At 43.0% G+C, this 23,714-nt stretch overlaps 1 protein-coding gene across 3 annotated transcripts in view; it reads left to right on the forward strand.

The window, feature by feature from the left end:
- The window catches only part of LOC119147250 (sodium channel protein type 5 subunit alpha-like), a 217,113-nt gene that overhangs the window by 123,104 nt on the left and 70,295 nt on the right, over positions 1-23,714 (forward strand). For all 3 annotated transcript variants that reach the window (XM_037385963.1, XM_037385960.1, XM_037385962.1), the window contains one exon: positions 20,583-21,053. In XM_037385963.1, the coding sequence (XP_037241860.1) occupies positions 20,583-21,053 (471 nt within the window). The remainder of the gene's footprint in view (positions 1-20,582; positions 21,054-23,714) is intronic.

Here is a 23,714-nt window from a genome sequence, read left to right on the forward strand (position 1 = left end):
TGAATGTCTTTATTCTGCATGTTCTAGGAAGCTGCAGGTTGTGTTTCCAGTAATGTCACTAGCTCGCTTGCTTTTTTAATAGACTATCCTATAAGCAAGGCTTACATAAGCTCTGAACCTATTAAGACTGAATTGTATTTCCCTGTTGACATCTTATGGAGCGCTTTGCTGGCTTGCAGTCCTCGTGGAAATGTTTTGCCTGTTCAGCTTACAGAGCATCTTTGACATTGCAGCCCTAATGGGCTTACTGTTTATGTAGTGAGTTGTTTAATAGTAGATGCTGCTACAAAAAATGTTGGGTTTTGCTACCGATTGCTTTTAGTGGTTGTGCTTTTAAGTACCCAGTGTTTTGGTTCTCAGCTGCTGGGATAGAAAAATTCTTGAAAGAGGTAGGAAAACAGAGCGTGTTGTTTTGTTTACATTGATTTATATGTTAACAATCAGTTTTGCACTGAAAATGTTGATTGCAAGAGCAAATTATATTTTATAGGGCTTTTTTATAAAAGTCAAAAGATTAAACCATGATTTCTCAGAAAGTGCCTAAAACTTCTGAGTTTTTCCCCTAACATCCCATTTCTATAGATTTTTCTTGGAACTAAATGTGATTAGAGGAGTTGGGGGTGAATTATTACTTTCTGCAAATCTTTCTGGGGAGTTTAGCCTGAGATCCAGAAAGTTAATCTCCCCTTGCCATTAAGCAATGGATTGTGTATGATAATGAAACCTAAAAATATGTGGTAAATTCTGGGGAGAATGTTAGCATTTAGAATATTCATGGATTATTGAAGGATGTGAATTTGCAACAGCTGATGCCCTTAGATTGTCACACTCATAAATGTGTGTAAGTTCTGTTAAATATAAAATCTGATTCAGCAGAGGTTGCGTTAACATTAACTACACATACTTAACCTTCAGTGCTCAAAAAAGTCTGTCCCAGATGTAAAACCAGATCTTGAAAAACTCTGTCAGCATGGATAAACTGGAGTTACTGGTCAGCTGAAAGAAAAATTCCTAGCTTTATCCTTTTCGGCCAGCATTTCTGTAAGCATGAGACAATGGCTGGTAAATAGGAATAATTAGTGTCTGCAGATCACAATAAATAAATAATAATTTATTCATAGCTGCAAAAAGAACAGCAGATTCTCAGTCATGGGACTCCTCCAGTATCAGATGTGTTACACAGAGATTTCATGATGTTGGTTAGCAGGTAGAGAGAAAGTCATCTTACTCCTCTGGCATCAGCAAAACTCTTCCTTTCTTCAGTGAGAGGATTGAAATCACAAACTCACTTATTTGCTGTACATCATCAGACCCAAAACTTGTGGTAGCCAAAAAGCACCGCAAGCTCTTTAAAACAAAAGGAGTTGAGTGCTAAATCTTTTACCTATAACTCTGCTGTAATCTCTGCCAGAAATGTTTCTCTTTTAAATCACTGAGATCCTTGTTCCTCTGCTGTTTCAAGAGTCCGTTCTGATAAGACAAATAGAATCCTGAGATTGTATCTCCTTTGGACTCTGAACACTTTCTTCGTCTCTGAAGGCACAGAGGGAAATCCTGAAGTGTTGTTCCCAGTGTAGCACATCTGCACACCCATCCAAATTGAACACCTTTATCTGTCACATCTGCCAGTACTTATGGTAGTGACTGTGGTCACTTCCCCGGCTGCAGGCTAAGCATTAGAGAGCAGACACGCTCTTTAACTACTGTTAGGGCTGCAAACTGGTGCTGGGAGAGTTACAGCCACTGTAATTCTGTGATATGTTCAGTGGTTTGGTTTTCAGGTCTTACCAAGCCCCACTAACAGAAATTCAAAGGAATGGTGAAAGAAAAGCCAGGAAAGTTTGTAAGTGCCCTGGGCAACTTCATGTTTCTGAAAGGAGTTTTAGTAAATCTTAAATCTTTGGTTTGTTTTTATAAATCCTGACAATGTCTTGGACCAGTGCAGTGCCACATGAAATGATGTTTGCAATTGGTCAGCTGATGTTTGAGTCATCTTCGAAGATCTAAACTTCACAACACATTTAGAAAATTATGTGCTATGTAACCGTGTTTTGCACAATAAGACTGTGCTACTGCTGTCAGATGGCATTTTTAGGGTCATTGAAGCTGCTTTGGAAGGCAAAGCTGAACAGCCAGATAATAAAATATTTTCTCCCTCATTTGTAAGGAAGAGCTGCTGAAATTGCTAACTGAATAATTGTGCTTACTGTTTAGTTTTGTAAAAGGCTTAACATATTTCCTACACATGTTTGTATTACTGGGGTTAGAAAGGAAAATCACCAAGACGGGAATTATTAAGAAGATGTAGGGGGATTTGGGTAGCGAGCCAGTCCCTGGTGCCCCCTACTCTGCCGGGTCAGCCGATGTGAGAGTCGAGCACAACACCAGCCACTTCTCAGGGGACAATTGCATGTAATTGGTGCTAACAACGTGCATGAATAAAACTGACACTTCAATCACAGACGCAACAACCTTCCAACCTCATCGTGTGTGCGTGACGTATGCTGGCCACGCCACCCTGTTATTCTTCTGCCGGCCATCTGGATGAAGCCTGTTTTCTAGCAGCTTCTCCTGAAATGCCACCAAGTGAAGGGCAGCTGGACACAGGGCAGAAAAGCACTCCCTGTCTTTGTGCTCCGATTTGGCTGTGCGTGACATAGGAAGCACCCAAAAAGCATCAGTTAGTGTTGACCCAAGCTAACAGAGTTTCAGGGCTGCAGGTTTCTGGACCACTGTTGTCTCACTTCTGCCTGATTTACACACATCCCCTAGTACTTCCATGACAAATCCACCACCGTTCCCCAATCCTCCACAAGCTGGTAATTCCCTGCTGCATTTCTATGGTGGATTTTGTCTTTCTGGAGTCACAAGCATGCCAAGATGTTGAGTCTGTAACCCGGGAAGTGACATCTTCCAAATTTTCCTGAAAGATGGAATATAGGGCTGGAAGTGCTCTTTTAGGATCAGTACTAGGCTTTTCCTTTTATCAACTGTCCATGGAAATACTATTCACTCTAGAAAATATTAGTGACATTTTCTGAGAACACAGGTAGGAAGCACCACCAATTTCTAGAGTATCAGGTTATGCTGTAGGAAGGATTGCATAACCATTGAATCATCATTGAATTAATACGTGATGCATGGAATTATGAAATGCAAAGTGTAAGGTCATGTACTCAGCCCTGTTTAAGAATTTATGTTATGACCAAGTAGCTTACCAACAAAAAATGGTTGAGAGGATAATAAAAATATACATATCAGTCATTGTGGACATCTGCATCTGAGATAATTGCATGGAGATGCCTTTGTAGTCAGATCTAGTTAATGGAGTCTGTGAAGTCATAAAATATCTTACCCAAAAAGACATCTAAAATACATCAGATTTAATAACCCCTAAAAGTACCTAACTCTATTCCTGAAGTCTTGGGAGGCGAAGTCTGTAGCTGTCTCCGTGCACATATCACTCTGGCTGATTGAGCCAGTGCGACGTACCGATACACCAATACATTGCACCTATTACAAAAGTGAATGAGATTCTAATAGGTATCAGGGAAGGTAATTAGAGGAGAAAGGAGAGTATGAATGCTGTTGCACAGCGATCTGCAATACTGAATATGCAATACGCCCCATTAATGCCTGGTGCTCAAGAAAGATTAAATACTACTGGGAAAAGCAAAGTATGATAATATGAACCATAAAATGGTTGGGGTTGGAAGGGACCACTGTAGATCATCTAGTTCAACTCCCTGCTAAAGCAGGTTCTTCTAGAGCAGGTTGCATAGAATTGTGTCCAGGAGGGTTCTGAATATCTCCAGAGAAGGAGAGTCCCCAGGCTCTCTGGGCAGCCTGTGCCAATGCTCTGTCACCCTCACAGTAAAGAAGTTTTCCCTCATATTCAGGTGGAACTTCATTTGCCCGTTGCCCCTTGTCCTGTCACTGGGCACCACTGGGAAGAGCCTGGCCCTATCCTTCTGACACTCGCCCTTAAGATATTTGTAGACATTGATAAGTTGAGATGAGGGGAATGCAGAGCTAGGCATGGGAGGAGAAGAGCTTAAGAGACAGGATATGGCTCATCCCAAATCAAGGGAGTATAAATCGCTGTAGGTACCTTTAGGCTAGGACTGGAAAGGAGGCTTCTGACTATCAGCACAGTGAGTTTGTTCAGGAGGGCTTTCCAGGACTGACTAGCCCCAAACCAGAAACGTGTGAGATGGAGCTTGACTAGTTTGTGAAGGAAATAATCCATGTTATCAGGGGGCCTGACCTGGTGACCCAAGAGGACTTTCCAGGGTCCCGTCTTCCTACGGTAATTTGACTGCCTGGCAGCAGAGCTGCTCAGCATGGTTTGGATGAGGTTTGAACTGGCCCACTTTGGTTAAACTCGGTGGAAACTTTTCTGTGAAATAGTCAGATACACCTGGAATCCATCCTTTTATTCTGCTTCCACGTCTCAGGAAGCCTTAATGGATTTTTTTTTTTCTGTTTTAACATGTCCCATGATTGTGACACACAGATTTTTTGAAATGCCTCATTCTTGGAAAAAAAGAGGTTTGCCTCTCCCTACATACCTTTCCTACAAGTCAGTGGAGGAAGTTCCTTGAAGAGATGTTCTAGGGAAGTGCTGCTACATCTCCCTCAGGTTAAAAATCTGTGGACTCTCAGACTGGTCATGTGCCAAGAAAACCTCATTAGGTCTCATTCACCACTATTTTGATCTTTAGCAGCCAAATTCTGTTGATAAAATGGCACATTACCAGGGCTGTTCTATCAAAGACATGTCTCTGCAGCAGGGCAAGAAAGAAAGAACTGACCTGTGGAGGAGAACTGGTGGCCCACCCTGTGGGAATCCATCAGCTGACTGGCTGTATGGGAGTTTCACAGGCAAGGGACTATCCCAGCTGGAAGTTTGTGGTCAGTACAGGGTATGAAGAAGTTTAATAATAGGGAGCAAGATGATATTTTGCCTTTGTCCTTGGTGCCAGAAAACGTTCCTAGGCACATTTAATTTATTAGTGTAGAAGTAGCCAGAAAGTCCTGTCTCACCCAATACAGATACACCTCCATCACTGCAAATTTCTCAGCAGACCACAACTGGGCTTGAGAGAGGTTTATGGTAATGTGTCAGATTTTCTCTTTGTTTAAATGAAATGGATATAGAGAACTATCACCGTCTCTTGTGGTAAAATCACAAGTAATAGCAAAATAACATCTAACAGGCCTAGGTGAAAGTGGATTATAATTTTACATTTCAAGAGCACAGACAGCCAAAGCATATTATGATGGCCAAAGAAGGTCTTCAGATGAGACTTGTGTTTCTGCCTGATGTGATGGGACTGTCACTGAAGGAAGCTACATCAAGACTCTGATGCTTCTAAAAGACATGAAACATTACACCAGGTGGGTTCAAGACCATGAAGCTTTTTACAGGGTGATTAAGGGCTGCTTTACCCTAAAGGAATGAGGCCTCATTCATCAAGATTTCTTGTGCCAATAAATACACTAAAATGGAAGAGGGATGACATATGATAACACTTTTCCAGCTATCTTCTTATTTTCTTTTCAAATTACGTACAAATCTAGAGCTACCAAAGCCCCATTTTCGTGGGTTTTTCTGTCTGTCCCTAGAGGAATATACAACTCAAGAGCTGCAGTGAGACTTGATGCCCTGATTCAAGTAATTATTTTTACATTTAATGACAAACATGCTCTTATTCATGGAGGCCACTTAAGACATTCACTCTGTGAATAAAGGTTAATCTCCTTGGAGGGAAATGTAGTATTTGCATTGCACCTGATGATTAATATAAATGAACTGGAATTTTAAAATATTATGTGCCTTCTAATTGTAAATACTAGGTTAGATCTGCTAGCTGGAAATTAAAGCAAGTTTGGGGAGATAGTATTACAAGCCCAAGTGACACCATTTTAGCTTTTAGGTTTTTAATTTTCAAACGACAGTAGAGGTCTATGTCCTCGACTTTGTGTACTGTACTTCTACTGCCAAACTGGTACTCTCCTTGGGGCCCGCCAGTTCCACTTCTTTCACAATGGAAGGAAAATGGGATAAGATGCAACTATATAAAGCTGGGGAAGAACAGCATTTTTCAGGGAAATGTGCATCCAGAGGAGATTCAAAGTAAAAGTTGTGGTTGTCCCAAGTCTTGCATGAGCACTGCCTTCCCTCTGCTCTCTCTGTCCTGGATGCTGCTGTTCACCTTATCTGCTCTTTCAGCAGTTCCCAACATTCTGGAAATGTGCATTTGTGTTTTGATTACATCAGCTGAGAAGTCCAGTAGACAAACAGGCAAGAATAGGCATGTCAGGAACAGTCACTGTCAGGACACACAAAATGTGCAAAGCGGCGAGCGGAGTGCGTGTGGGACACTGTGGAGGAGCAGGATCATCAGAAAGCTGCGGGAGCCATAATGAGAGCTGGGGGAATACTGGAGATGGGGGCTGGAGAGTTAGAGGGTCCAGAAGAAGCCAGGGAGCCCAAGGGATCATTAGAGAGAAGTGGAAGTGTCATTTGAGTCTGTTTCATCAATTTGGACACTTATATAAGGGAGGCGAATTTTCTTTCTCAAGTCACATGCAGCTTTGCAGAGGAGCAACCTAGAATACATGAATAAGCACTTTTGGGGGCACAAGCAAAACAGTCACAACAACTGTCAGCACGTTACCATCCTTTTTGTTTCTACTGATGTGTGTTTATGGCTGGCAGCAGGTACATTTAGTGTAATGCTGGAGAATCCAAACCTCAGAAGAAAGTGGTTAAACCCCAGCACATTTCCCAGATTCTCCCTTCGTATTTTTCAAGGCAGCTACCAGCCTAGTCCAAAGCCATTTTTGCTATTTGTATTCCCCATTATCGATCCTTGCTTGAGCAGTGTCTGGGAAGGAAAGCACTCAGGTAGCTCATGCTTTTGAGCAAACATCTGGCTATATCTACTTAAGTATTAAACATCCTTAAAAGTAATGAAAAGTCCACCAGAAACAGATAGCATCATGTGATGAATCAAAAAGATAAATCCTTACACCAACCATCAATTAGTCCAGTTGCCTCTGATGACTGCTAGCAGGGGTGGAAAGCTTACATCCACATATGGGTTACTTTAAAGACAAACCTTTTGTCTAAGACTCCAGGCTTTAAAACTTGTGTAATTTATAAGTGCTTACATAATTACTATCATTTATTTTATTGAGTAGATATATCCTACCTTCATGTATAACACCAGATGCTTGTGTGGAAAAGTCTGGGGGAGTTAACCTCAGGATATTTATGATGAACCATCAAAGACTGCTGGGTTTCAAAAATGCCATTGTATGGTAGATTAAGTGGAATTCGTTCAAAGCCAGGAGATACAGAGCTGCTTTGCCCAAGAGATGTGAGGGAAATGCACCTGAGAAGAGATGGGACAAGGAACTACTTTCAAAATATACTCCTAAAAAGTAATCTGCTTCCGTCTGTCACTCCAGATTTATGAGTTTCTGTACCCTGCCACAGGCTCAGTTGTTTCTGCTGAAGAGTTGAATTTTGGCACTTGGTGACTAAATCTGAGCACACATCTTCTATTAGGGGACAAACGTGTTCAGTTCCTGTTTTCAAGGTACTATATGGTGTCCATGCTAAATATCTACTAAAATCTGCCAATTTTTTCCCTGCAACACCCCTCCACAGAAAGGTATATCTTTTAAAATACAAACAGCCAAAATCCTACTAAAAGTTGGCATACAGAGGGGGAGCAAGCTTTCTCTTCTAGTGCAGCTCGAAGGAGGCTGAAAACAGAATTGGACTAAGGCTCTTTTTTCATCTGTGAAATAAGAAATTCCCAAAAACAATAACCCAAATCAGATTCATTGGTGGGCTGTGGCAGATTTTGCCATTTGGTGCAGATTTTAATTGGTAAAATTGATTCTTTAATTGGTAGAAGTATTGCTTCTTGGTCTACAAATGAGTCACTGGGATGTATCAGAGAGGAATAAATCTGATAGTAATGCTAGTGCTCCTCTGTAGGTATATATATATGGGAACATGAAACTATCTCCCATTAACCTTCATGGGAGTGAGACTACTTAGAAATATGGAGGAAGAAGAGTGCTAATCCATTAGCTCAATCAACCTGCCCCTTTGAAACCATCCTTATGCCTTTTGATCTAATTGTGTTTCCAAGTCGGAGATATTTCTCTAAAAACACTGCTTAAGCATTGACTCCATTATGTGAACTGTTGACGAAATGAAATATTTTTAATAGGATCCACCATGTGTATATGTGCATATATATATTTTATTTGTGAAGGTGATAGTAGTGGATTGTTTGTTAAGATTTGGTTGTAGTCTGGGGATTGGAGAGAAGCTGAGTTTTCAAAATAAAAACTGCAGCCCTGTTAATACAGTAGGCATCAGCAGAAATATGGCTCATTTCTTTCTACTACACCTGTCCTTGGTTAATAGTGGAAGTAGGGTTTTGTCAGTGGTTAAGTTCTTGTTAATAGCCAGGTGGTTATTAAAAATCTAGAAGACACTGAGTCAAATTTAATTGGACAAGAGTGTACAAAGGTAGGTACAACTAAATGTGTCCCTTTTTATTAATGTCACTATGTGAGTTGTCTGGATGTCATTGAAAGGGTAATGACAACAGAGTTCTTCCTAGCATGTGCTGAGTGAACAGCAAGGCTTTAATGTTAAAAACATTAGACCAGGTGGTACAAATTTAATACATTATTCATTAATCCTAAACATCTTATGCTTCTGTTTAAAAAAAAAAAAAAAAAAAGTTAAAAATATTATTTTTCCCCACAGAAACCAAGCGGTGAGCAGTTCATTCTAACAGTTGCCTCTAGAAATAGCTTGTTAAAAGGGATATGTGAAACAATCAGCTAGTCATGACAGCCTTAACCTTCTCGGGAGGTGTATGATATTTGAAAAAGCCTGGAAATTATCTTTTCCATGTACAGTGCATGTTCATATCTGCATTTCTTCACCTAGCACGTACGTGGCAACATGGTATATGGCTTCCCAAAGAAGCTAAATGTAATAGACAGGATTAGATACCAGTTTCCTGCCTTTGGGGGACTTATTGAACAGTAAGAAGTTCCTGCAGTCAAAAAGGACCTGCCTTTGATCTCCTGCTACCATCCCACATTTCCTCCTGTTCCCAAAAGTCAGCTTGGCTGGCTCTTACTCTGTTAAACTCCTCTAGATCCAATAAAACCACTGGTCCACACTGGCAAGGAGAATCTCCATCAGATACAGATCTACTCCATCCATGTTGTATTACTGCAAACACTGCAAAGGAAAGGAGAATCAGACCGGTGGTTTCTTCATCCCTCTTGACATTTTTATTTCTTTGCTGCTGTTTAAGTCTCTTCTTCTATTTCCCTGTCTCCAGATTTCGTGTGTTATTTTTTCTTCTTCCTGTTTTGTTCGGGTCATCCCTAGCCAGACTTGTTTAAATGAGTTCTCATTAAGTATAACCCTTACATTTGTCTTCAGGGATAGATGTTTTTCAAGCAGCTCTACTCTCAGTTTGTCCCCCTTCCCCTCTGTTTACTGCCTCCTCCCCACCACCAGTTCCCTTCTCTTTCTGCCCCCCTCACATACACTGATTTGTTGCAGCCACACAAGCAAGAGCACTCTCATGCTCCTTGTGCTACAAACTCCTTTGTGTGGGTGTTTCTTCCAGGAGGACTTCCATGTCACTTCTCCTCTCCTGTAGTTCTCGTCTCCCACGTTTAGATGTCATTCCATCCCATTTCTGGGAGGTTCAGCAAGTGCAAAATGCCCGCTGAAGTCTCTCTGCTTGAAAACAAAAGCAGATGACTGCCTCTATAAACTGGCTAGGGTATGAACTCAAACATTAGGAGTATCCCTCCTCTGTCTTGGTTAGCAGATTCCCTGGTCACCCCATCCCAGCTGGTGCCTGGGCATTCAGGGGACAGCCCTGGCTGGGGACAGCAGCCAGGAAGCAATCCTGCCTGGGGGAAGAGTGGGGAAGGGAGGTCAGCTGCTTACCCGCAGGGATGGAGAACAAGCCTTGACTTGTCTTTGTTTACTACTGCAGATGCAATTTTTAGATTATAAAGTGAACTAGCTATTTAGCTTTTGGTTCCTTATAAAAATGCTCTTATGGACAACTAACACCACCAGCTTTCTCCTTTGCTTCCCCAATTTTATGTCCATCTTGCATTGAAGAAGATTTTGAGCAACCCCAGTTGCTGGGATTTCAGCCAGGCACCCAGAGTAAAATTAATAAATAAAATAATTTTCAGGTTTCCACATCAGCAAAACACCTGTGTATTTCCTGATAGAAGAAGGTAATCAAAGATGAGGTCATCATGCCTGGAAAGAAGAGTTTGCTTTGATCAGGCGGTTGAGCACAGACTTGATTTGAAGGCTGGTAGCCAGTACTCCACAGAGTGCTTTTCTTATGTTTTAGTAATGCTTCTCTGCAAAGCACAGCTCAGAGCCAGCTTTATCCTGTAGACATAAACTGCAGGAAGAAAGGACATCTACCGCCTCGCTCGCCTTGCAAAAGAACAAGAATATCTCCCTGGGGCTTTAGGAAGTATTAAGAAACCTGCAGAAGAAGCCACAGCCCAGTCAGAAACCAAAGGGGATGGGCTGCTGACTGGGGGCACGGTGGGAGCCAGGAGCAGATGGTGGCAGAGGAATCGGGTCACTGGTTAGGACAGCAGCAAGGCGTATGTGTCAGCACCTCCTGCCTAGCAAGCGCAGGGTGGCTCTCATTCTGGAAACCACTGGCACTCCTGGTGGTAAATGCTCCTGCCCTGTTTCTTTAATGAAAGGCAGGGGTTTGTCCTGCTTTTGAGTGGGACCTCTTCTCCTCTTCTCCAGCAGAGGTGTGTGAAAGCTGCAAGCCCAGCTTTTTGCTGCGAAGGCAGAAGATTTTGTATTGTTCAAAATTACTAGTAGAAATCTATTTTGTAGCTTTTCTGAAAGAAGCCCTCCTGGCTGGCAGACAGCTCTGTCACTGTTCTGCCCTCCCAGGAATCTGCACTTGCAAAGTGCAAAAAATGAGAACCTCTTTACACCTCCCGAATTCCCCTTTTCACATTTCACTTAATAGGTATATATGATTCCATAATGAATCCCAAATTATAATACCAAACGTGGGAAATGGCTTAGAAAGCAACATTTCAAAGGGAACAGTGTTCCCCTCCATGTTAAAAAAAAAAACAAAAACAACAACAAAAAACAAAAACAAACAAACAAAAAAAAAACAAAGGAAGAAAAAAAGGCAAAGCTAATACTAATTATTCCTTGAACTCTCTGATTTAATTTTCTAATCTCTGGGCCTACCCTCATATTGATTTTGTTTTGGTGTAATACATTGGCTGCAAGGAAGTCATTACTTACTGTGGCCGTTACCACTGGTTTTCTTTCTCTGTTATTCTGTTTCCAGGAATGTATTATCTTTTTGGCTCTCTGGCTTACCTTTTCCCAGATTTTTTCTGCCATGTGTGAATGGGAATTACCCCTTTCTCTTGGTCTCTTGTCCTGACTGCCCAAGAGACATGGTGGCCTGTAGATAACTAAGTGCAAGAGTTAGCACAACCTTTGGTCACAGCTGGGTGTCCCCCTTTCAGGGGAGGTGTAGGATCTGAATTTTAAAGGGATGACTCCAGGGATCTCACTCTGCCTTGACCGGGCAGTGTCCTTCACATGAGCCCAGTCATGCAGGGTTAGGGCTGGTGTGGTCTCCAGGTAAGAATAACAGAGCTTAAACTTCCAAAATTAATGTTTTTTTCTTGTGTCTTGTGTTCAATAATTGGTAGAGCAGTTGATGAGGTGGTGTTTGCATATGAGGAGTGAAAATATTCCAGGGATAATACAGGTGTTTGTCACCTATCATCACTCCTTGCAGGGAGCAGCAACAGCGAAGACTCAGGCGTGTTCAGTCAATCCAAGACTGTCTTGCTCTCTAATTGTCTTGACATCCTCATCACCGTGACAGATAAACACTTTTGTTGACTTAGCACAAGGTAATTGTGTCTTTGTTTGTAATCAATAAACTTTCTGTAGTTTCCCTAATGCTTATGGGGTGTGCTGAGCCTCCAGCATCATGAGCACAGCTCTCTTGCTGGCAGAGGTTTGCAACTGGACTTGTCTGATAGCACGTTTTTTTCTGTCTAGACAGTGGTTAGAGAAGTCCATAGCAGCTCTGATGGAGTTCTTGCTATGCTGATGAATTAGTGTTGTTTTGATATCTGATGAAAAGCCTGTGGGAACATGTTTGGTTTTATGCTGTGGCTTCACTAGTGGGAAGAATTTATCTGCCTTCACTCACCATCCCACCCTTCTCTCTCATATAGGACTTTGTGACTGAGGAAGCACTTGGTTTCCAGACACTCATCTTCTGATACTTCTAAGGAAATTACTTTCAAAAAACACTGAAAGTCATCAACTAAAAAAATTAATATAAATTCAGTTCAGTAGCTCTTGACCAGCACTCGGAGTGGCACAGTTTGTGTGCTTGCTAATACCCATGTAGGTGGATAACACATGAAAAAGACTTGGCAGGATGAGGAATCCACCAGGTTGTGGTAAGAAGCATCGTGGCTTGCCTCATGTCTGTGTTTCAGTGACATGGACATAGGCCCCTCGCTGTGCCTGCTTGTGGGGTGCTGCAGAGGCTGGCGGTGAGGAGAGGCAGAGGCTAGGGGCTGGTCCTGGCGAGACAGGAGCTGTGGAAGCACCAGCCTCCCCTCCCAGTTCAGCCACCCCCTTTGGAGGGGCATTTTCATTGTGTGGTCCAGTGTCAGACTGGCAGCAAGAGCAGTGTTCAGCTGGTGCCCTTTGCCTGCCTCCCCCTCTCGATGGGATGTACCTATGCCAGGTCTGACATGCCCCGATGCTAGTGCAGCCTTATGGCTCCACAGAATGCAGGGAGGGAAGAGTGGCAGCTTAGAATGAGCTCAAAGAATTCTAATGTGACACAAAGGTGCTGTGAAGCATAATTAATGGGCTTAATCTACCTTTCCATTACTCAAGGAGCACGTAAAGTGGCAAGAACAGCGCTGAGGAATCTGCCCCATCAATTATACATGCCCTTTAAACTCTGAAGCAAGGGTGACTGTTCCCCCCACCCATGCACACACCATCAAACAGGGGCGAGCACAGCTGCTGCCCAGCACCCCTTCTCTGCCTTGTACCACTTAAGGGCAACCGGCTGTGCAGGAGACCACTGAAACTGCAGGGAAACATAGTGTCAATACCCACAGTGGAGAACAGTCAGCAAGACTCGTAGCCTTACGGTCAATACCACAAACCCACTCATGGGCTGGGGGGGAGGAAGCTCACGCATTCATCTCAACTGGTTTTTGGAGTCTACCATGAAGACAGCTGGAGCTGTGCCAGCACCCTACCCATTCCTCACAGTCAATGGGGAGAAAAGGCACTTTGATTCCTTCACTGCATCTCACCTGTGCAGCCATCAGTTTTAGGATGAGACACATGGGGCTCAGGCTCCTCTGACCATCTGGATTGGACCTAGCCTGTCAACAAAGAGAAGGCCGGATGCCTTTGCCTCCCCTGAAGGCAGTGTGAGTGCTACCCGTGCCCAAGGCTGTGCTTCTCAAGCCACTGCCTGCGAGCACTGTTCTGCACAGGCAGGGGATGCACGTGGTAGCTGTGAAGCTTGGGGAAAATCAGGCCTTGTTCTCGTCTGTCTTAGGGAAAATGGAAATCATTCACATGGAATCACTGAAATTATAGCCACTTTTAGTAGATGGATATGAAAGAATTATTCCCACCATATTTACTTCCATTTTTTCTTTTATGTGGAGAACACCCACTCTCATTGCCACCATAAAGTAGTTGACAGATTTTGCATGGGAAATAGGCTGAATTTGGTGCATTATTTTTATTATATTGCATTTTCTTATATTTAAACAGACAGATCAGTTATTTTACCAAACAGATTAACATGGAGTTGATAAGCAAAAGTTCCTCTTGCAACAAACTGGTACCATGGTGCTCCGTAAACATTTCATCCACAATGGCTAGCTTGCCTTGTAGGATCAAGCACAGTCCACTTGGGAAGTTCTATGGCTGCAAGAGAGGGAATCCATGTCCCCGTTTTGGTGTGTTTTCCTAGCTGATCTGGGGCAAGGAGCATGAAGGAGGTCAACCTTGCTCCAACCGGTGTCCTCTCCCACTTGCCCTGACCACAAGGACCTCATGCCATACCTGGGGTATCATGATCATTTTGTCAGCGAGAAACTAAGATATTATGAGAATGGGATTATGAGATTGACTACAGGATAAAGAGAAACTGGGCTGGGAGGGTATAAGCTTCTTATCCAAGCACAAATAGCCGAAAAAATAGAAAAGGGAATATAGAAAATAACTGATCATGTAAATTGCTTTTGGCAGGAGTACTCCCCCTTGGTAAACTTTGCCCTGGGATGAAAATGTACAAAGGACTGGAAAATACACTTCCAAGGAAAGGGATAATCCTCCAGTAGCAGAGGGATGGGCCAGATGACCTATTACTGCAAGTCTCTGTCTTAAACTGAGATCTAACATCTCCTTGATGTAGTGAAAGCCCCTTTATGAGCAGTTTTTCTTTGCAGCTTCATGGATCTTGCTACACTAAACAAAATAAAATAATTGGTACATATTGTGTTAGGCTTGCTAGGAGTCATCAAGGCCTCCAAAGAGAAAACTGCATCTTTCCCACCTGTGCTAGCCAAAGAACAGTGCAGAAGTCCATTGTCATCAGAAAACAAACAGGAAAGAAGAAAATCAGTTTTTTCCACCGCTCAGGGAGTGTTTGAAGAGCTTCTTGCTGGTCTGTGTTTAACAGGCACTGCCAGAGAAGTGGGTCTGAATAGGCTGAGGTGTATGGGTCCTGTTTTATCCACAAAATAAAGTATGAGATGAGTAGCTGGTGATCCTGTCAGGTGCCTCACTGTGCTGTGCTGTCTGGGCTTTTCTGTGCAGCTGAGTGACAGCGGTGACAGTGGGCTGCCACAGGCATACAATTGGGTTTAACTGCTCTCTTTTTTGCATGACAGAATTCACTGATGGGGCATGTTTTCTGCTCTGGACCCTGTTGTTATAGAGAAACCTTCTTAGCTGGCTCCTAGGAGATTTCTCTACTACAGAGAAGCACCCTCAGGTGATGTAAGTCCCCTGTAGCTGTCCTCCCCGTCCTCTGTCTCCCTCAGATGAGAGAACGGTACACATCTGCGGTTCTTTGAAGTGTCCTGTGCGTTTACAAGCAAACAAGTGCTCGGAGAGCTGCTTCTGAACTGCTCTGCTCTATGAACCTCCCCCTTACAGCAGTGACCCCATCTTCAGTTGCAGCCTGCTAGGGTTTGTCCTGTGTGGTCTGGGCAGATAGATGAGAATGTCTGGCCTTAGTGGCTGCTGAGTGTGAAAGTTCATTTAAATTTCGTACAGGGGAAAGGATCAGGGGTTTGAAAATCAAAGTTACTTGTTTTGTTGGCAGTGTGTGGTCAAGACGGTTTCCACTACAGGAGAAGCTGTATGGGTGAGCTCGTATGAGATCCTCTGCAATCAAAGAAGACCAGTAGCTGAGGACCTCACCTTGGGGATGGCTTAAACCTGCCACTGAACCTGTGCAGGTGCAATGTCATTCTTGCTCCTAGCTAAATAAAAACCCCACCAGAATTATTTTCAATCAGCTAAGAAATGGCCTTAGACTTTCCAGTGGGTTTCCAGCCGACGTTTGGCACAGTGCTGAGTGGGGTGCCAAATGCCCTCCGTCTGGGTGACACCAGTGAGGGTGCAGGGCAGTGAATGCATTGCTGAATCAGATTGCAGGAGTGCAGAAGGATTGCAGGGCTGCATGCTGTTTGACTGAATGACAGGTGGAAGGTTAGATACATAAAGATCTATATTCCTTCATTTTCCCCAAATCAAGCTAAGTACAAGAATTGAAGGGAAATGAGGGAGTAGTCAGACACTTTTGCTCCAAGTGTCTTTTAACTTCAGCAACAGTTTGTGGAAATATTTTCAAGGAGGTTTTGGTGAGAAGGTGTCATCTGAAATGAAATGGTCTGCTTTTGTCCTGTGTTGGCCAAAATAAAAGGAGGTGATGGAGCTGAGGTATTCCGACTACAGCCCACTATGGCAGCACATGTGGGTCCCAGCCTCCACCAGCAGCCCCTGCCTAGGACTCCCTGGGGAGGAGGGGTCCTTCCAGCAGCCTGCTTTCTCCCCATGGCTGAGGAGCCAGCAATTAAATTCATGGCTTCATGCTTCTGTGCTCTTCAATTGCTGCAGCCACAGAACTGGCACAGCACTTTGCTCAATGCCAGGCTTGCTACCTGTGTGCTGCAGCTCTGCTCAGGCTGGGGCTGAAACATCCCGAGCTCTCCTCTAACCTGGTAAAGGTTGCCTGGTTATAAAGTTTGGCCACCACTGGCCTGGAGCATGGAGTCCCAGACTGACGCCAAGAAGCACTTTCTGGACACCTGGCTGGGTTTGACAAGTCATGGGATGATGCTGTTAGATTTAGTTTTACATAGTCCTGCGAGGAGCAGGGAGTTGGACTTGATCCTTGTGGGTCTGTTCCAATTTGAGATACTCTGTGATTCTATGTTAGTTATTTTGGCCTGCATCAGTAAGTGTCCTAACTTTAATCTAGCTGCAAGATATTAAACCCTAGCTTATGCTTCCACTGCCAGAGATCATTCAGCTCTTCAGCATCTCCTGGGATGCCAGACTGTCTCCATCACACAGAGACATCCTAACCCCTCCAGCTTAAGCATCTCAGGGAGGCACCTGACATTAAGCTGGAAGTTTATATGGTATGATATATATGTTTATAGCAGCATAACCAGAGTCACTAGCTTTGGAAAGGCATTAAAAGTGAGAAAGTCTGTGAAAGCATGCTGTATTGTCATTAGGGTAAATGTTTAACATCATTATGCTAAAGGAGTTGGGGTTTCTTTGAGTGCATCTGTCATTTGATTCCTTACATCAAAGACCAAAAAACCGACCCACTTTCAGAGTCTGGCTGCTCCGTGTAACTGGAAAGCAGTTTTCGTTTTAAGGGGATCCATACTGACTTACAAATCTGCCATTGCTTTTGAAAACTGAATTAGTCTTTAGTTTGCTTTTACTTAAACTGAAAGCATTGCGCTAGCAACCAGGAGAACTGGATATTATTAGTAACCTTTTACAGGAAATGTGGTGTGTCATGGGTTGAGCACACATTTTTCTGGAAAATGCAGTGTACAGGGAAATGGGGGGAATAAGTAAACATAAAGTGCTTATACAGCAGTTCACTCTGTTTGAACGTCCAGCAATACAACTCTGAGGTTACCTGCTTATAAAGGAAGCAGAGAATTATATTTGAGATTTATTTTTGGCTAAAAGCATGAAGTGCAAATAGCTCTTTGTGCAAAATGTCAGCTGCATTTCTGGGAAGCAAACAACATTGCCTTAATAATCCATGGTAAATAACAATACTAAGAATGTTACCACCTATTATATACACCTGCAGGTGTATCTGGATAAACTTATGTAACTGTAGTTTGACATCCGAAATAAACACAGAAAAGTAAAACAAGGCATTTCAACCAAGGTATTCTGTGAACAGCAGAATGAATGAAATATAGCAGGAAATTCAGCTTCAGAACAAAATTTGGGTACCTACGTAAAGTTATTCATGTACAGAGAAGACATCTGAGCTACCACTAAAGTCTGAAGAGTTCTAGGGCTTGACACAGTTTTGTTTAGCATCACTGGGGATACTGTAAGCTATCCATTCTGGCCTCCAACTGGACACAGGTTTCCCATAATAGTGTGTCCTGTTGGCCACCTGCCTCAAGATGACTTGGGCATGCTAGGGTCAGTTGGCCCTAGGTGACTGCATATTGGCAGATGCATGCAGCCAAAGGTGGGCACCTGGATTTGATCAGGCTCTGTTGTCTACGTGATTATTTTCTTTTGATTGAAACAGGGCTTAGATACCCCATTAGACCCTCAAGCTTTGGTGTGTGGGTCTGGAGGTAGCTGCCATCCTTGAAGAGTGATTCAGTTCCCCAACCACCACCAGTCGATTGCCTGCTGCAACTGTCATGCCCTGGCTGGATGATAGCTGGAGCTTTAGGAGGACGCACATCTCCTGTAGGTCTGGTGCAGATGTCTCAGAAAATCTCAAAAACAGTAGATACCTTTGTTAAGGTAACTGAATTGAACCTATAAAGTTCAGAATATTTTTATTCTGGATTTCTTTATTCCCGCTCTTCCTCCAGCTCCTTCCCATGTCCCTAGGTTGCCACTGGGAAGGAGACATGCTGTACCTTGTTCCAAGCTCTGTCTGCACTGGTGAATTGGGCAGTGTCTCTTCTCTAGACATATGCTTATTTTCAGGATGCTTGTCATCTCTGAGACCCCATACTTCTATCAAACTTGGTTGAAAATGGCTAAAGTGATTCTCCCAGGAACTCCTTCACCGATGGGCTCCCACCTGTTCGGCAGTGTGTCCAGTGCTCTGGTTTTCAACTACCTATCAGACAACATCACTTGTAATACCTCCGACTGGAATATGAAATAATAGATTGTTTCATACCAGAGTGCCGCAATGATTAAGAGGAGACCCACACAAGCTGTCAGTGACAGTCCAGTATGATGGACCAGCTAAGAAACAATTAGTTTTAATCTCACTTTAGAGCAGGATAGTGCTCAGTGCAGCAATGGTTTATTCAGTAGTTTGTAGTGGATATGGGCATCTGCTGTGCTACCAACTGCTCTCATTTATAATCACAGTGATTGCAAAGAGTACTTTACAGAGCAGAACTGACAGGCCACTTCAAATGCAGTGTCTCTAGAGTGATTAAGGCCAGATTTTCAAAATTCCAGCTCATCTATTCTAAATATTTGAAATAAGAGGGAATAGGGTGGGGGGATGATAGCAAAAGCTTATGGCTCTTTGGTAAGGTCCAGTTAAATATAAGTACATTTTGTACTGTTTGTTTTGGTCTAGCAGACTTTATAAATTTAAAATACTATCGGAAAGACAGAAGCCAGAGGACCTACAAGTATTTCTGGTAGCATTAAGAGATCACGGAGAAAATATCCTCACAAAGTCCATTTTATTGCTAAAATGGCACAAGTGCTGCAGCACTGATCTCCCCCTTGCAATGCTACAGAGCTGGCACCCACCCACCTTGTACAGGCAGCACATGACTTGATACCAGGAAATTTGTTCTTAGTGTATTTGGGGTAAATATATTTTAGCTGATATCGGTTTAAATCACCTTTGCCCCATTCCTGTCATCCCAGGCATCTACATCTGGTATGAGCTTCTTGCCCTTGTCAATCCAGCCCAAAAGCTGTAATTCACTCCTGCTCAGACCACGAGCAGGTGTAATGTCCAGCACACAGCAAGCGGTGATCAGCTTGCAAGATATATTACCGGGAATAGCCTTCTAGAAGGCGGCGGCTTTATTTATTTGATAAAGTTGTATTTACTGGGGGAGGGAAGGTTAAAAGAGATTTAAATCACCAAGTATGTTAGTTGTGTCTAATCTTGCTGTGCCCTACCAGCAAAGGTAGACAGTTCTGAAGTTGCAGGAACAAGAGAAAGCCAATTGACAGTCTCCAGTTCAGTTTGGATCTTCTCACACACCTGTGAAATTTTTCAAATAGTTTTTTTCCTGACTAGTAGCAGCATTTCCAGGACCGAGCCTGCTTCTTGCGGGTGAGCCCTGCTCAGAGCTGGCCACATTAATCCAGTTTGTGATGGCTTGCTTTTGCCTGGTGGGAAAAGACTGTGAAACTGTGTGACCTCTTAGGTGTTTATTCAGAGTCACAATAGATTTTCTTCATGTCCCAGAGGATATTTAAATCAAGATTATCTGTGAAAATAAATACAAATGCTTAGAGTGTAATATTTGGTTTGTGCCATGCATTTGTTTAACATTATCATAGAATCATAGATTAGTTTTGGTTGAAAGGGACATTTAAAGGTCATCTAGTCCAACCCCCAGCAGTGAGCAGGGACATCTTCAACTAGAACAGGTTGCTCAGAGCCCCATCCAACCTGGCCTTGAACTCTTCCAGGGATGGGGCACCTACCACCTCCCTGGGCAACCTGTTCCATTGCCTCACCACTCTCATAAAAAAAAAAAATTCTTCCCAGTACCTTTCTTGATGTCAATTGGGGTTGCAGTTAGTGATTTTCTCCAAGATGGAATACTGGCAATTACAGGAAATTCATTATACTACCATTTATAAGAACATTTACACTATGTAGCTTCCAATGGAAATTTTATCCCATATTCTGTTTCTGAGCTTTGTATTTTCTTTTCTGTATTTTGGGGTGTGGGAGGGGGAAAGGGGATGTTGGAGTGTGCTATTGTCCATGCTATGCCTCTGCACCTGAAAATATGTGTTTGGAAATGCCTGCAGACCTCCTTTTCCTACTGCAACCACCTATAATTAGTCATAGTTCCACGAACGATGGTGGTGTTACGGTGACACAGATGAGATGAGACTCGGACCCTTCTGCTTCCAAGACCAAACATCCATCCTCCACATGTAAGGGTCATTGATTTCCTTTTAACTTTATTCGTTCCAGGTGCTCAACCTGTTCCTTGCCTTGCTGCTAAGCTCTTTCAGCGCTGACAACCTCTCAGCACCAGATGAGGATGGGGAGATGAACAACCTGCAGCTTGCTTTTGCTAGGATCAACAGGGGTCTTCAGTACGTGAAACACACCATGTGGAATTTTTGCTGCAACGTCCTCCGGCACCCCAAGACGACGGCTGAAAAGAAGGCGATGATGAAGCTTGCTGCCCAGAATACAGGTGCCCTTAACAATTGTGTGAACAGTCACACAGCCGCTGAGCTTGGCAAAGACATGGAGAATCACAAAGAGAACCATGCTGAGGATGGGATGAATAAAAATGGGGAGAAACACCTAGGAATTACAGACAATGATGATTTTATGACCAATCCTGACCTGTCCATTTGTGTTCCTATTGCTGTGGGTGAGTCAGACATCGAGGAGGAAGACGAGGAGCAGAGCACCTTTACGGAAATGGAGCAGGTAGGCAATTAATCGTGTACTTGTTGCAGCTTATTAGAGATGGCCTTTGTTCCCACCCTTGGTCAGGATCCATGGCTCATGATGCAAGTGTCCCATGGCCTAATCCTGCCTTTGATACGCTGTTAACTTCAGAAGAAGTTACAGATGCATATCCAAGAGCAAAATTCAGTCTCCAACAAGAGCCATTCCCTTTCTTTGTATTCTTTGTGCTTCTCTAGATTAATTCTTCTAACCAAAGCAATTAAACCCTTTCTCACACAGAAGACTCTTTTTTTCTTTCTTTCAGCTGAATCATGGGAATGTTACAGAACAAATCTTAGGTCCTCTGACTGTGACAGGGGATTTTCTTAGTGTGCGTGGGCAATGGCTTGGTTTGATTTGTACAGCAAGTATTGAGGGCCAGGCAGTTCTCTTAAAAATCCAAAAAGACAGAGGCACCAGAGAAAGAGAAGATAGGTAATTGTATGTATTCAGACAGAAAAAAATAGTTATTTGCCTGTTTTTGGTGTGATATGGCAGATTTATGTTTTCCCCAGAGCAGCCAGTAGTAAAGGCTGAAAAATTCTGTACGGTGAGAGGTGTTGGTGTGAAACAAAGAAAAGTCTTCACAGAAACACTTTTCTTTATCTCCTTCTCTCCCTCGCCCCTTTCTACCAGCTTTACCTCTTGGCTTCGTACACCATATCTAGTTAATGTTTTCCAGACCGTCCAGCCTTGATACAGCATACTCCGATGCCGGCTGAGACCTGCAGAGTTCAGCAGGCTCCTGTTTCACATCCAGCTGTCAGGAGGGATCCCCAGTCTCTCAGTTGAGGGGAAGAGAGTTTCAAAGCAAAACTGTCCTTAGGGAAGGGCTGTTCTAAAAAAGCCCCAAGGAAGGACTCTGTGTCAGGAGGTGGGCACAAATCAGCTGCTAAACATTCATTTCTGCTGTTCTGTTGCAGAAATTTTTTCACTGTTGGTACATCTGCTTACCAGCAAGTCTTACCCACTGATCATCCCCTTGAGGAGCTGACAACAAGGGGTCAGAAAACTTTATCATCAAGCCCTACTATCCAAACAGACACCGGGATAACACAAAAAAGCAGTCTGACATTTTTGATAAACACTTTTAGGGACTTTTTTGTATCTTTTTCAAGGAACACTTTCATTGAAATGACCTGTGGATTAGTGTGGGTGGCATGGATAATACGTTTTTTTTTTCTTTGAAGTCCTTCTCTATTCTCAGCGTTGCATTAGTTAAACCTACAAGCAGAGTACACCTGGAAAGTGAAATATCAATATAGTAGATGGGTTTCTTAGTATCAGCTGATATGCAAATACTGACTAGTGTAAACACGTCAAATAGTGTGTAAATGTGTTTCGTTCTGGAGTTCTGGTTTTGTTTTTTAGAAGGCGTGGAGTAGAGAAATCTATTAATTAGCTTTGTCAATAGTGTTTTCCAGGCTTTGACAAGCTGCTGTTGCAGGTCACTGCTGTTCCGCTGTGCGTAGCCCTGATCAATGGTTTGCAACCTTTGCCTGCAGGCCTGAAGGGTCTGCTGCTGAAAAGGTCCAAACAAGAAGCAAGTTCATACAGGCAGTGAACAATTTTATCAGACTTGTAGAGAGGAAAATGTGTGCATGCAAGGGGGCTCCAACTCAAAGACTCAAAATACATTGGCATAATAAATACACAAAAATAGGAAGAAGCTCAACAGCAGAAATTGTAATTGTGTGATGAGCTTTGCATTTGCTTTCCTGCAAAACCCTAATAGATTTGCACAGCTGTAAATCCCTCCATAAGGAACAGAGCCATGAGGAAGCAACCACTAAACAACCCAAAAGTCTGTCATTTGTAATGATGCCCATTGCAAAAACGTATGATGTCTGGACCCACAAAAAAAAAATCTCTTGATCAACACATAGGTTACTGCAGAAGAAATTATTTCACCTGGAGGTCAGTATGAAATCCCCATTCCCTGAATATAGACTTGTGGGCATTACAGCGTACTAGCTCTTGTATCAAGGGCAGCCATGTGGGACTTAGAAATAAACTTCCCCACTCACTCCCAGCATCTTTAATCCAGCTCCATGGGAGTCTTCACCTCCTTCCCTCCAGGATGGCCATGATAACCACAGCAGAGCTGGCAAAGGAAGAACAAGGCAAACAAGAGCAAAATTTACATGATTGCACTGAAAGGGCACAATTACAGTGAAGTATCTTTTTGTGTGGAGGGCATCATGCAGAAATGAAATGAGAATTACCAAGGGTACGCTAAACATTCAAATCTATTCTAACTTTCCTCTAATTATAATCCATATTTTTACATATTTAAACATTTTAGTATGTACAAAGAGAATGTGTATATACATTTTGCTTCTCAGGAGAAGACAATGATGTGCCCTGCTTCTCTTTAAAGTTGTTGGCTGACCTGGAATTTAGCAGCCCCTTTGGCAACATTGCCAGAACATGCCGTCCTCCTCATGCATGTTGATTTTGGTGCAATAGCAGGGGATATGATGCGAAAGGAGATGCATAAAAAGGGACTATAGGGGGAGTATATGTATGTATGTTTCTCAAGGGCATGGCTCGGTGAACCTACACAATCCTTGCATGTCCTTTACACTTTCTCTGTCAGCTGAGGATCCTGGACCATATTCTATGCATTGGGTACTCACA

Source organism: Falco rusticolus, chromosome 4, assembly GCF_015220075.1.
Source record: "Falco rusticolus isolate bFalRus1 chromosome 4, bFalRus1.pri, whole genome shotgun sequence".
Taxonomy (NCBI): domain Eukaryota; kingdom Metazoa; phylum Chordata; class Aves; order Falconiformes; family Falconidae; genus Falco; species Falco rusticolus.